Genomic DNA, 13,604 nt, shown 5'->3' on the forward strand with positions numbered 1-13,604 from the left:
TCTCTTAAAATGGCTGCCGCCGCGCGGCTCCACCACAGGCCTCGAGCCCGGCACCTCTCGGCTGGGCCTGCTGCAGCTGGGCCTCGGGGGGCACGCGGAGCCATCTTCCAGCTCGGAAATAATCTGCAGATCGCAGCGCCTGCGTTTAATTTTATTTTATTGCCCCAGGTTAATGGGGATGAATGCCTGCTGCGGTTGGAAGCGGGTTGCTTGCTGTAGTTTCCCATTATTGATGATAATAAATACCTTCTGCAGTTGGAAGCGGGTTATTTGCTTTTTGTTTCCCGTTATTGATAGGAGGATGAGCTGCATAAAGCCCTTTGGGCTTCTATCGAGGGCCATGGAGGAGCTCTGGTGGCCCTGCCTTGGTGGTGCCCAGCAGCCCTCAGTCCTGGCTTCTCTCCGGGCTCCCTTTGGCAGCCCAAACAGCGGGGGCAGGTGGTTAAAGGGGGATTAGGAGCCGGCCATTAGCTGCAGGAGGCCCTGCACTGTCCTACACAGCCCGAGGGGGCAGGAGGAGCTGCTGGGGGCTGCTGCCTTTGTGCTCTGCAGCTGCTCTGAGGTGGGCAGCGCTCCCTCCTTCCTTCCCCAGGGCAGACCACAGAAGAAGTAATGGAGGCATCCAAAATGCCTTCATTTTGGAAGGAAAAATCTTTGATTCTGGCTGCTAGCTCTTACAATCAGGCATGTCCCCATAGCGCAGGATCAGCTCCTTCCTAAAGCCACAAAAAATTAAACCAAACTTACACTGGGGCATCCCTAGTGAGACATCCACCCTCCACCCCCCAGGAACCATGCTTAGGGCTCCCAAAATCAGGTACAGAGCCAAGGGGCATCCTAAGGTAGCAGTGACAAGAGGCTGGTGTGAGAAAGTCCTTTGTGGCTGTAGCTCTACATCTGCTGCAAGTCAATTAACTGCGAGCAGAGCCAGGGCTGGGGTGATTAAATGCAGCAGCTGTTGAACTAAATAAGCAACTGCTATCTTCGCTGGCTCTTGTCTGGCATCCAGGACAAGAAGGACTCAAGCTCACCCATAAAGGGGTCACCATTTATTCCTTTCAAATGTTACAATAAAACCCATACAGCTTTTTTTTTTTTTTTTTTAGAAGTTAGAAAATTGCAAATCAAGTGTTTTGGCCATTAAAAAATTATTTACAGAGAAAACAAATGTTGCTTCACATTATACAGCTGGCAGGCCCCCTCCCTCCACCCCAGACCCTAAAAGTTATCCCCTAGAAGCAGAATTAAACACAGCGGACTTACAAGCTTTACGGTTTTAAGCCAATAGTAAGACTTTATAAAAAAAACTAACCAGATTAGCTTTTAAACCATTGGTTTCTATAAAAAGCACAAAATACTTTAAATGAAGTCAGAACCAGGAATGTAAACTGAGAAAAAGAATCCACTGAACAGTCACTGGCTTGCTGGGCTCGGAGGAGCGTGGGGACAGTCGGGAGGCCAGCAGAGACCAGAGCAGGACGCGGGCTCTGGGGTCTTACAAACTGTAAATTCCAGTTATGTCCAGGATAGTCTTCCTCCACAGTTTTAAAGGATTCAGGTAAAACTACACTCCGAGTTGTGATGGTGGTGGGAATCCAAACCAGCTTCCTAACAGGAGAGGTGGGGGCGGGGGGAAGAAATAATAATTCAGGGCTGGGTTTTAGAAAGCGCTGTCAGTTCTACACCGGAGACGGGAGGTGTGTGGGCAAGGCAGCGAGTCCGTGGTGTTACTGGGGTGGAGAGGATGGCGCAAGAGTCTCAAGTTAGGTGGATGCCAAGCAGGCTCTACTCTTCCTTCTGCTCCGCCGCCGCGGGAGCCGTGGGCTCAGGCCCCGCGGCTTTCGAGGGCTCCTCTGGTTTGGCTGCATCCCCCTGGGGGTCCCCCGGCTGCTGCTTCTCCTCCTCCTTGCTCTCCCCTGCTTCTGCATCCTCCCTCTTGGGCTCGGCTTCCTGCTGCCCCTCGCCAGCGGCCCCGGCCCCGCTCGGCCCCGCGTTGCCCCGCTCCTCCGCCTGCCCCTCCTGGGGGGGGGCCGAGGGCTCCGTCCCACTGCCGGAGCCGGAGGGGGGCTCCTCTCCCTTGGCCTCTGCCTTGCCTTGGTCCTCTGTGGGAGAGGACGCGGAGGAGTCCCCGGCTTCTTTCTTGTTCTTCCTAAAGGAGATCCCGCTCAGCTTGAAGGACTTCTTGAACGAGAACTTCTTCTTCTTCTTGGGGGTGTCCTTGGGGGCCGCGGCACCTTCGGGCTTCGCGTCCCCACCTTCGGCTGCGGGGGCCGGCTCGATGGCATCCTCGGCGCCCGGCTCGCCCTTGCTGTCCTCCTGGGGGGGCTCGGCCGAGCCGTTGCCGTTGAGGGGGGCCGCTTCGCCCCCCGCCTTGGGCGTCATGTCCCCGTTGAGCCGCAGGTGGCCGTTCTCCTGCAGGAGCAGCTCCGCGTTAGGCACACCCAGGACTCGGCACCCACTCCCCAAAAAAACCCAAATCCCCCCCCAAAAACCCTCAAAGCCCACCGCCAGCTGGGACGAGAACCCCTAAAACCCCAAATCCCTCCCACCCCACAGCCAGCTGGGGAGAGGGTGGTCACCAAACCCCCCAACACCCAAATCCCCCCAAACCCGCAGCCAGGCGGGGTGGGGCGCCCCAAAACCCCCAAAAATCCCCCCGCGGCCACCTGGGGCGGGGGGCACCGAGCCGGGAAAAGGGAAGGGGGGGGGAGACACCGGGGCGGGGGCGTTCGCACCGGGTGGGGAAGGGGAAGGGGATGGGGGGGGGGGTCCCCGCGTTGCCACCGGGCGGCGCCCGCGCTCCGCGCCCGGTGCCGGGAGGGGGGCCCGGGGCGCGGCTCGGTGCCGGCCGGTTCCGCATCCCGGAGCCCCCCCGGGGAAGACCCCATCCATATCCTTCCCTTCTTTCCTCTCCCCCCCCAACCACGGGGTTTCGGCCGCCCCCTCCCCTCCGAGCAGCAGCCACCGCCTTTGTCTGTCTGTCTGTCCGCCCTGCCCCGGCGGTGCGCACGGTGCCTCCCTCCCGCTTCCATCCCGGTTCCTTCCACGGTTCCCTCCCGGTACCCACCTGCCCGTTGGCTTTAGAGGGCTCGGTAGCGGCGGCGTGGCCGGCCGGGGGGGCTCCCCCCTCCGCCTTGGCCGCCTTGGAGCCCTGGCTGCCCATGAGTGCGGCGCCCACCCCGCCGCGGCGGCTCCGCTCGGCGCCGAGAGGCAGTGGGCGCAGCCCCCCGGCGGGGCGCTGATAAGGAGCGGGGACGGGGCGGGACGGAGCCGACACCGCCCCCGGGGCGGGGGGACCGGGCTGCAGCCACCGCCCCATCGGGGCCGGGGGGCTTCTGCCCTTCCCCACCTCCCCCGACGGCCGGGGAGCCCCCGCTGGGGATGGGGAGGGAGCCGGAGGGGGAGCGGTGCTGCCCCCGGTGCCGGCACCCCGGGGTGTCGCCCACCTTTGGGTGTCTCCCACCTTGGGGTGTTGCACACCCTGGGGTGTCGCTCACCCTAGGGTGCTGCCCGCCCCCGGGAAGGTCCCTTGGGGGTGGCATTTGGGTTGTTGTTTGGCTCGCCCCCGCAGGCAGCCCGGTAGTTTGCCCCCGCAGCCCTCGCCGTCCGTTCTTGGATTTCCCGGAAAGGAAGAGTTTATGGGAAAGGAAAGTGGGACTGAAACGAGGCCGATGCCAAGCAGCAGGGACAAGGGACAAGGGCCACAGCTCCTGTGGCGAGCCAGCAGCAGCTGGGGGGCAGCGACCTGGGCTCAGCCCTCCCGGCACCCCCTGGAGGGTCCCAAGAGCGAGACCCCCTTGTGCCAGTGGGAGCTGCCCCCCCATACCCCACCAGCAGCATCCACGCTCCGAGAGCTGCGCCCTGAGCCCCAAACCCTGCCACGACCCATTCCAGCACCGTGCTGGGGTCTGCAGCCCCCCCTGCCAACGCCACCCCAACCCAGGCAGCCCCCAGCCCCCAGCCCCCAGCACCCAGCACCCAGCTGGCCGCAGGGGCCGTGCAGCATCAAGGCCAGCATCTCCGGGGGGGGGAAAACAATGCTGGGCTGTGTGCTCTCCGCCAACAAGGTCATGTTTTGTCTCCGTCCTCCCTCCCCCCCCCCGGCGCACATCATCTCCCCCCCGTTGGAGAGAAATTGCGCTGTTAATTAAAGCAGGCGGCATCTTCCTTATTGACTTTTGGTCGCCAGTTGATAAAGCCTTGGCCCGGCTGCTGGCTCGCCCGCCCGCTCCTCGAGCCGCCTGCGAGGGGGGCAGCGGCCGTCGGGGCTGCAAGGGGGCTGCAGAGGATGTCCCGGGTCAAAAAGCACCCGGTTTTCAGAGCGCGGCGAGGCTGCTTGCTTTGGCAAGACAAATGGCCCAAGCGAGTCCATTAAATCCGTTGATAAACACAAAAATCGCCCCGTGTCTCTGCCACTTGGTGCCCGGTGCCCCCAGCGCTACCTGCTGGGTCTAAAACCTGTCAGAGCCGGGGGTGGTGACCCCCAGTTTCTGCCCCTGCGGCCACCCGGTGCTGGGCAGTGTCCAAGCCAAGCCCAATTCCTGTCCCCACGTCCTGGGCACGAGCATGGCCTGGGTCCCCTGCTGCCATCGGGGTGTTTGGAGGAGCAGCAGGGTCCCTGCTCGAGGTGGGAGGGATGGGGCTGGGGTCAAGGCTACCAGGGCTGCTGCTGGGGCCGTGCTCCGTGCCGCTCGCTCGGCCCCCACGCAGAGCCCAGGTCTCTTCCACGCTTTGCTGGAGGGGACAAAGCGCTTCACACCCCGCTGCTCCCCTGCCACAGCCATCGGAGGGCCGAGCTGAAGTGACGGGAGGCAGATGGGATGTTCCTAAAGGGCAAACTTTAGCATGATGAGACAGGTCGAGATGCAGCCCTGCCGGGGGAGGGGGGGGCAGCCCCCCTTTTGGCATCCAGCAGCAGTGCCGCAAAGCTCACGTGCGCTTTTTTAGTGGCTTTCATCTCCGCGACATCCCTGCTTGCCACATCGCTCCTGATCCCGGCTTCTCTTGAAAGCCTCCTTCCCCTGCAAGCTGCGCAGGGGATGGCTTTATAAATAGATTCCTTCCCCGTGGGTTCCCAACCTGCCTCCCCCTCCCAGGGCCACCCTCCCCGCGATGCCTACCCTGCCCGAGCTGATGGCAGTGGGGTCAGGAGCGCTCAGCGGGCTCTGGAGGGGTGCTTGGTGCTCCTGGGGTGCAGCCAGCAGCCCCTGTGCTGTCACCAGGCTGCTCTCGGGCGTGTTGGTGGCACGGAGCACCCCGTGCCACGCAGGGTGACACTACCAGGGGTGTGCACACAGCTGGGTGGGGGCAGGAGCTGTGACGCACAGCGCTGGAATCCACAGCACGACCCAAAACCTGAACCCCACGAGGGTTTTGCTGGCTCCCAGGGCTTGGGCTGCTCGGGGAGCGGCGGGGATTTGCAGGGTGCAGGCGGACAGGCAGATTACGGGGCTGTCTGCCTACTCCAGCAGATGGACAGGCAGACAAATCTGTCTGCCTTCCTGCGCGCCGCTCCTGCCTACAGGGCCTCGGGGATGAGACATCTCTGCTGATGTTATTTTCCACTTTCCAGACCTACTTAAACGGCTTGCTGATTATTAATTTATGAGGTGCGAAGCGCTGACAGCCCGCAGGACGCAGCGGCGACGGCAGCCCCCGCGTGCACTGGAGCCAGGGCAGGAGGACGCAGCCCCCTGCCCGTGCCCTGCCCCTGCCTCCCGCGTCGCTCCCCGGCGAGGACCTGCTGCGATTATTTATTCATGGATCTGGAGCCACTCAGCAGCCTCGCATCATCTGCTCCAGGATCTTAACCGAGTTAGCAGGGGCCCAGCCAGGGCAGCCAATGGCGCTGGGAATGAAGCGGAGGGATTTCCATATTGATTTATAAATAGCAAAGGAATTAGCTAATTAGAGCTCTCCGGGGAGAGAATTCCAGCAGGGAGAGTGCGGGGCCGGGCTGCACGCAGAGGGACGGGCGGATGGTGGCAGCTCCTGACCCCGTGGCAGCTCCTGCAGACAGCCCTCGGCTGTGGTTATGGCTGGGGTCTGCCTCCACCGTGCCCCCCCCTGTCCCCGTGTCCCCTGCCGTGCCCTGCCCGGTCCCTGCTTGTGCTGCACTGGGAGGTTGAAGGCTCGAGGCCGTGGGGCTGATTGGGGCCATCCCCACGGAGAGGAGGAAAACCTCCAGCCATGTGCTGGGGGATTTCGGGAGGAAGAGATCTGGCCGGGCGCAGGAGGAAGACGAGGGCCTCGTGGTGATGGAGGGGGCTTTTCCAGCCCCTCGTGCAAGCAGAAGTCACCTCCAATGCCGTGCCACCACTGCGGGGCCTGGTGGGTCACTGCCGAGCACCCACCCAGGTCTGTGACACAAAAAGGGGTCCTGGGCACCTTCAGGGGCTTTCTCTTGGCTCTTGACCCATGCTGGGTTACCCAGGCCCCGTTCTTCTTGTGGTTTCTTGCTGCCACTCGTGGGTAGGTGGGAACGCTCTGGGCCAGGGGGATTTTGGCCCTAAACCCCTGCTCCCCACCAGGCTCAGGGGCAGAGCCGCGGGGCTGGGGCCGGTGCCGCAACCAACGGCTCCGAATCCGTCCTGCCCTGGGAAAGGCTCCAGCCCGGAGGCTGCAGCAAGGCGCTGACTTCCCATAGAAACGCATAAAAGGGCCCGTTCTTGTATTTGCCAGAGGCCCATCATTTTTGGTTGTGAAGATCCCATGGCAACCGGTGCCTTGTGTAACTGCATTTTCTATTTCTGGGGCTGCTTTTCACTTCGGTAACATCCTTCTCACATCCCCCCCGTCCTGCGCAGGGGCAGCACCAGCCCTGCTGAGCCAGAACGGGCATGGGATGGGTGCTACAAAGCAGCCAGGACCAAGACACGTTCCCCACTGCTCGCACCCCATGCACCCCGCTCTGCTCGGCCCCGACACAGGGAGGCTGCGGGCAGAGGCTGGCAGCTGGAGCAGGGCGAGCCCCGCACCTCCTCTCCTCTCTCGGAGGCCATCTGCCCCGCTTTTTGGCCAGGAGCTGGAGCATTTGCTGGGGCTGGTTGACCCAGGGGACAGCCCTGGCTTTGCTTCACCCCAAGACGGGGAGCGAGGGCCCCCGGGTGCCTCCCCGTACCCAGAACGGGCACCCCACACCGGGTGGGAGAACGGGAACCGGCCGCAGCATCTGCGCCCCGGCGGGACGCGCGTCCCCCGCACCGTATCTCCTGCCTCCCGCCGTAGGCTACATTTCAGCACTGATAAAGGGCTCCCTGACCCTGACCAAGCCGTGTGCTGCCGGTTTGGTCACGTTACGAGCTCAGGACGGCTGCCAGGCGTTGTCCGGAGAGAAAAGGGGCCGCAGCGTCCAGCTGGCAGCGGGGACAGGAGAGCGGCTGGGTGCTGCTGGGCTCCCTCCTGCCTTGGCCGGGGCTGCTGGCAGGGTCCTGCAGCTGGGGGGCTGAGCGGGGAGCGTTCCGAGCCTCCTTCCTCGCTGGAAGGGAAGTTTATAATGGAAACAAAAGCGGCTCTGCGGCCAAGTGCAGCTTTTCCCATCCCGTTTCCTCCGGAGCCGCCTGCGGAGGTGCCCCGGGAGCGTGCCCACGCGCCGCGCACCGCCACGGCCGCAGCGTGGCGAGGAAGCTGGGGCTGGGTGCGTGCCTCACCGTGGGCAGCACGGTGCTGTCCTGCTGTCATTGTCCCCAGCGAGGGCTCAGCTCCCTCCACCTCCAGAGCTGCCTGTGCCCGGAGCGGAGCTGCGCACCCGGGGGGACACGGTTTGGGGTCATCCCTTGTGTCATCCCCGATGGGGCTGCACGACAGCAGCTCACCCCGGCCTCTGCTGCAGGTGGGGATGGGGTGAGGATGGTGTGTCCCTTCTGGGGACACTGCTGCTCCTGGAGGGCTCCCGAGCCCTGCGTCTCCTTGGGGTGCTGCTGGAGGGGACTCGGCTGTGGGTGCCCCAGGTCCCGTGCACCCCGCACACCTTCAGCCTCCCCTCCCATGCAGCTTCTCCTCCTGCACATCCAGACCCCGAGGACGCCGCTGAGCGCAGGGGCTGGATGCAGCCCCCCGACCCGGCAGCCCAGGGGGGGTGACCGCCTGTACCCGAGCCCCCCGGGGCTCGGTGGTGGCCAGACCCGGGACAGGAAAGCGGCGCTGGGCTGCAGCGGTCCCAGCCCCCCGCCGCCGGGGCTGCATGGGCCCCTTTCTCCCGGGCAGTCAATGTGTCTTTTTGTTGCGCTGCTGGGTTTTGATGCCTGCGAGCAGGGCAGACAATACGTCGCATTGTTCCCTTTCAGCAACATCTGACGGCCCGGGCAGAGAGAGGCCAGTGTGTGCGCGGGGGGGGACATGGGGAGGCCGTGGGGGAAGGGAGGCAGGGAGGCCAACGGGACTCTGCTCGAGGGACCGGGACCGGGAGGGAGGTTTGGGGTGCTGGGAGCCTCTGTTCTGGCTGATTTTGGGACCTGGGGGAGGGCAAGCCTCCAGCCTCGCTCATCCTAACGATACGGCCTCGCTCGGAGGCTGTGGGTGCCGTGCCCTTGCCCTCGCTGTTGTCCTCTGCCAGAAATCCCAGCTAATTTGGGGGTGATGGGGGTGTGTGTGCATCCCCTGTCTCTGTGCAGCACCAGACCGGGCTGTGTCTCTAATAAATTTGGGGGGTCGAGGCCAGGAGCCCTGCCAGGCCCCCCCGTGACCCCCACAGGCTGTGAGCAGACGGGGATGGGCAGCACCAGGGCAGGGGCTCGAGCCCCCGGGTGGGCTGCGGGGAGGAGCTGGGGGGGAACTGCGGGGAACTCAGACGTCAGCGCCGGGATTGTCTGCAACTTTCCATCAGAAATCCCCTCCTTCCCTGTCCCTGCTGTCCCGGCCTGGATTGCCCAACCGCCTGGAGCAGAATTCCCCTCCACCACAGAGCAAAACCGAAAGCGTCCCCGGGGCCACGCAGCGCGGCGCAGGACACGGCACGGTGCCCACGGGGCTCCGCCTGGGTGCCCGCAGAGCCCCGGGACCCTCACGAGGGGTTCTGGGGGGCTGCTCCCCTTCAGGGGTGCTGTGCCGTGGCCCCAGACTTTGCCTCCTTTGGTTTGAGGGGATGTGCTGGGGGGGGGTCCTGGAGCCAAACCCCGAGGGTGGGCACTTGCAGCAGGGCTGCAGCAGGCAAGGAGCGCGGTGGCACCGCGCCGTGACCGCGTCCCACCGGGGTGCAGCCCCTGTTTGGGGGGGAAAACAGGGAAAAGAGCACTCCCAGTCCCCCCCCACGTGCTCCCCACTCTCCTGCTACGGATTTCACTCTGGGCAGAGGTGCCAAGGGGTGCCGGGGGTGCGGTGGCCATGCGGTGGCCGTGCCGTGGCCGCCATCCCCCGGCAGCGGGGCCCTCCCCGCCCCCACCGCCGCCGCAGCTGCATTTCGCCCAGACTTGCATGGCCGTAACCATGGCAACGGCTGCTCGGCGGCAGCGGGATCCCCGCGGGGCTGGGGGCGGCGGGATGCGCGGCACGGGCACGGGGACGGGGACGAGGATGGGGACGGGGTCGTGGCGCTGCACCGCGTCCCCCCGGCGCAACCCGCTCCCAGCAGTGCCACCGCTGCGGGGCTGGGGCACACCCGTGCACGCATGCAGCCGTGCACACGCGTGTGCAAGCAGGACGGCAGCATGGTGGGGAGGGAGGGGGGCTTTATAACCCCGTTATCAGGGCTGGGCTGCCATAAAGCCCGGGCTGTTTGCGGAGGCGCGGGCTGGGGCTGCCATCGCCGCCGCGCTTTGTCTCTCCGCGTTAACTTTTAACCGCGGCCGCCTCCCCGCGCCGCGCCCTGCAGGCATCGTGCAGCTCCCGCGGCTCAGGGCTGTGCGTGGACACCCCCCCGAGGATCCTTGGGGACCCCCACGCCTTGCCCCCACACCATTTGGGGGGCTCTGGTTCCCCCCTGCACGCTCCCTGCCCGCCGGGGATTTGTCCGGCTGCGTCCCGCTTCTGCTCCTCGGCTCCCGGAGGCTGCGAGGCTTTTGGCTGCTGCCTCCAGCGGGGAATTCCCGGGGCTGGCGGGGACGTTGCAGCCCCGGGAGCTGCAGCCTGGGAGCCGAGGGCAGCCCCTCACCACCACCGTGCCCGGCCCCTCGCCACCGCGCAGGCAGCGCCGGCCCCGGTGGGTTTGGCAGCGCAGCAGCTCAGCTGGAGCAAAGCCTCTGGCGCTGCAGTGACCCACTAACCCTCTTCCTCTGAAAAATGCATGAAATGCAGGCTGCTGCCTACGGGGACTCGTGCACTCACGCTGCTGCTGCTGCTCACGCACGCGGGGGCAGATTTTTGTCACCGCACCCCCCGTGGCTGGGCCAGGCAGCGGCACTGGAGACCCCCCCAGCAGGGCCGGGGTGCGCTGGGATGGGGTGAGCGCTGCGCTCGCCTTGCTGCAGATTTTGGGGTATGAGCAGTGTCTGTGTCCTCCCCCTCTGCTGCTGCTGCTGCTGCTCGGTGCCCTGCACCTCCCCAGCCCACGCGAGGGCACGGCAGGTTGCTGCAGCAGCCGGGGCTGGCCCCGCTGCTCTCCCCTGGGCTGCGATAACGTCACGGCTGCGCAAAGTCCACGCCGCCGTCCCCAGCTGTGCCAGCGAGCTGGAGGCTAGGGCTGGGGCTGGGCAGGGCCGGATCCTGCTGCCAGGGAGGGGAGGAGGGCACCAGCTCACCCCAGCCACCGTCACAGCCCCGGCCTCGCAGCCCTGACCTCGTTTCTCTCCGGCTCCTCCGCTCCTTTAATACACCCCGGCCAGATGGCTGCGAGCCGGGGGCTCCTCCGCAGCACAAGGGGAGCCAGGGGCTGCGGGGGGGCTGCAGCTCAGGGCTCTGCTGCTGCTGCTGCTGCCCCCAGCCCCACCAAACTGTCCCAGTGTGCCCCCCCCCCCCATTTGCAGGGAGCTCCTGGGGCTGGGCGCTGCTGGTGCCGCCCCGCCAGGGGTTAACGGGTTCGTGCCTCGCTCGGCTGATTGAATTTTGGGCACATTTGCATCGCTGATTTCGTTACTGCAACACCTCAGCTGCTGTGCTAGAGACGCAGGCAGGATGTTCACTGCTGGGTGGCCCCGGGCAGAGTCCGGATCCAGCCCCACGGAGGGTGCCTGGGGGGTGCCCGAGGGGTGTCCAGGGGGGGGCCTCAGGGAATGAACGGGCACATCCAGCCCGCACCAGCACCGCGGCTCTCAGCAGGAGCAGCAGGGGATTTGCAGGGCTGTGGGGATCGAGGTTCTGCCTTCCTTTTGTGGATAAAAAAAAAAAAAAAAAAAAAAAAAAAAAAAAAAAAGAGAGAGAGAGAAAAAAAAAAAATACAAAAGCTGACAGCAGCCAACCCCCCCGGTGCCTGCTGGCCTGGACTAAACGCACCGTGGCACGGCGCGAGACACAGCAGCACAGAGGGAATCGTCCCCCAGGCTGGATGCGGCCACACCACATTTCCCGTGTCCTCTTCCTTCCCCAGCTCTGCTCCCCTCACTGCCTGCTCCTGCTGCAAGCTCTTCGCGTTGCTCCTCTGCCCCCAAGGCAGCTGCGTTTCCACCCGGCGGCACAACCCTTTCCTACAAAAGGAAGCAAAACCCTGCACCAAACCCCACCAGCGCAGCCCCAGCAGCAGCAGCCGGCGTCCCAGGGTCCCCAAACCTTCGGTGTGACAGCTCCCAGGGGACTGAGCTTTTCGGAAAGGCCGAAGAGCTGAGCACAGCCCGGTGCTGTGCTGAACGCCCCCATGGGTGCACGTGGCCGGGGCTCTTGGGATCTGGGGGGGGGGCAGCTGTGTGCAGGGCGATGCTGGCGGCTGCGCTCGAGCAGCCCCCGGAGGTGTTTCCGTGTGATTTAAAGGGGAGGGGAGAAAAACAAAATAAAAGAAACCAAAAAGCCCCGAGAGGGGATTTGTTTGGCTGGCAGCAGCGGGCGGGAGCCGTGGGAAAGCAGCGCAAGGTGCGGGGCCGGGCAGGGGCAGCCGGGGGCTTCCAAGGGGGCTGCCAGGGCCGGATCCTGCGGCATCGGGGGGGTCAGGAGAGGGTCTCGGTGGGTATGGGACACGGAGAGGAAACAGCAGCGGGGCTGGGGGGAGGGAGCATTCACTGAGCCCTTTTGGAAATCCCTGCGGCTTCCTGTGTGGTTTCAGCTCTTGCTCGTACGGCAGCGCAGCCGAGGAAGAGCGTGAATCAGCGCAGGAAGCCGCGCACCGCTCATCCCTGCCTGCACCCTCGCCCCGTGCCCTCCTGTCCTCCCCGCGACGTGGTTGCCCCCCTCCCACGTCACCGGGGCCACGGCATCGGGGTGGGCTCAGCTTGGTGCGCTGCGGGGCTGCGGGGGTGCACATGGGTGCACATGGGTGCATGTGAGTGGGTGCACGGCTGCACGGGTGCATGGATGCACGGGCGCGTGGGTGCACGGGCGCACATGTTTGTGGGTGCACATGTGGGTGAGAAGAGGCTGAGTGAGTTTCCAGCTTGCGGTGTGCGCAGAGGCCCGGCAGCTCCCCCCAGCAGCACTTTGCAGCCTCCTCGGTGGTCCTGGTCCCGCTCTCGTTGTGCAAGCTGGGGGTGGCAGCACGCACACACACGCACACACACACACACACACGTGTGCACACGTGCCTGTGCCCCCCCCCCCCCCCCCCCCCCCAGCTGGGCTCTGCGCTTGCCGGTGCCAGCCAGGTGGCAGAGGAATCAGTCTCTCGGCTCCTCCAGCTAATTAACATAAATTGACACTGACTAATTAACCGTCCCAGCTCATTAGAGCCTGCGTGCTGCATCTCGGGGAACAGCAGGCAGCCGAGCGCTCGCTGCCTGGTGGGGTGGGTGGGAGCCCCACGGCCACCCCTGGCCTCCTGGAGCACCCCAGTCCCCGTCCCTGTCCCTATTGGTGTCCCCATCCCCATCCCACAGCCCTCGCTGAGGCCGCAGCGATAACGAGCTCGGCTCCTAATCCATTTATTCCTGGAAAACGGCCTGGCTCGGCTTCCTGGCACAGCCTGGGGAATCACCCGGCTGCCCTGCGGCACGCGGGGTGCCCACGGCTGGGTGGGGGCACAGGAGGAGACGTGAGGGCAGCCTGGGCGCAGACGTGGTGTAAGAGATTTGGCAGGATCACAGCATCCTGCTGGGAGCAGGACTCTGTCCCCGCGGGCAGGGCTGGCCCTGCAGCGGAGGTGACAGTGGTGTCACCCACCCTGCAGCAGGGTGGCCTCGGCAGCGGCTCGGTGACAAACCCTGCGTCAACCGGGGAGCCCTGCCCGGCCCTGGCGCTGGGAAACCCCCACCTGGGACCGGGCGGGTGCTGGGGACCCCCGGGCGTCCCCAGCAGCACAGCCCCGGGTTGCTGCCGTGAGACGGGGCAGGAGGTTGCACCCAGCGCCCTGGGGCAGGATCAGACCCGCTGCGGGGAGCGGGGAGCTGGGCGCAGGAGAGGGCGGCCGTGCCGTGCCACCACCTCCACGGCCCTGCAGGAGGAAGGAAAAGGAAACTTCTCGCTTCCCTCTTTGCTCATGGCTTTGGCGTGGCTGCCCGGGAAGCGTGGCCCCGTGCAGGTCCCATCCTGCACCCCCCCCCCCCACCCCAACCCTTGGGGCTGTGCCCCCCGCCCCAGCCCGGCCCCTGCGG

General features: G+C 65.3%; 1 protein-coding gene across 1 annotated transcript; it reads right to left on the bottom strand.

Annotated features, from left to right (window-relative positions):
* Nucleotides 1-1,044: 1,044 nt before the first annotated feature.
* Nucleotides 1,045-3,222, bottom strand: MARCKSL1 (MARCKS like 1). Its single transcript, XM_082777358.1, has 2 exons — nucleotides 3,068-3,222; nucleotides 1,045-2,412 (listed from the first exon to the last, which is right to left on the bottom strand). The coding sequence occupies exons 1-2, from the start codon at nucleotides 3,161-3,163 to the stop codon at nucleotides 1,786-1,788; spliced, it is 723 nt and encodes a 240-aa protein (XP_082633484.1). The 5' UTR covers nucleotides 3,164-3,222; the 3' UTR covers nucleotides 1,045-1,785.
* Between the last annotated feature and the right edge of the window lie 10,382 nt (nucleotides 3,223-13,604).

This window comes from Aythya marila (genome assembly GCF_965140915.1).
Source record: "Aythya marila genome assembly, chromosome: 22".
Taxonomy (NCBI): domain Eukaryota; kingdom Metazoa; phylum Chordata; class Aves; order Anseriformes; family Anatidae; genus Aythya; species Aythya marila.

Coding starts and splice junctions, on each gene's coding strand:
- MARCKSL1 (XM_082777358.1), bottom strand. CDS start 3,163: ATGGGCAGCCAGGGCTCCAAGGCGGCCAAGGCGGAGGGGGGAGCCCCC. Junction 2,413..3,067: donor CCTCTAAAGCCAACGGGCAG/GTGGGTACCGGG, acceptor CTGCTCCTGCAG/GAGAACGGCCACCTGCGGCT.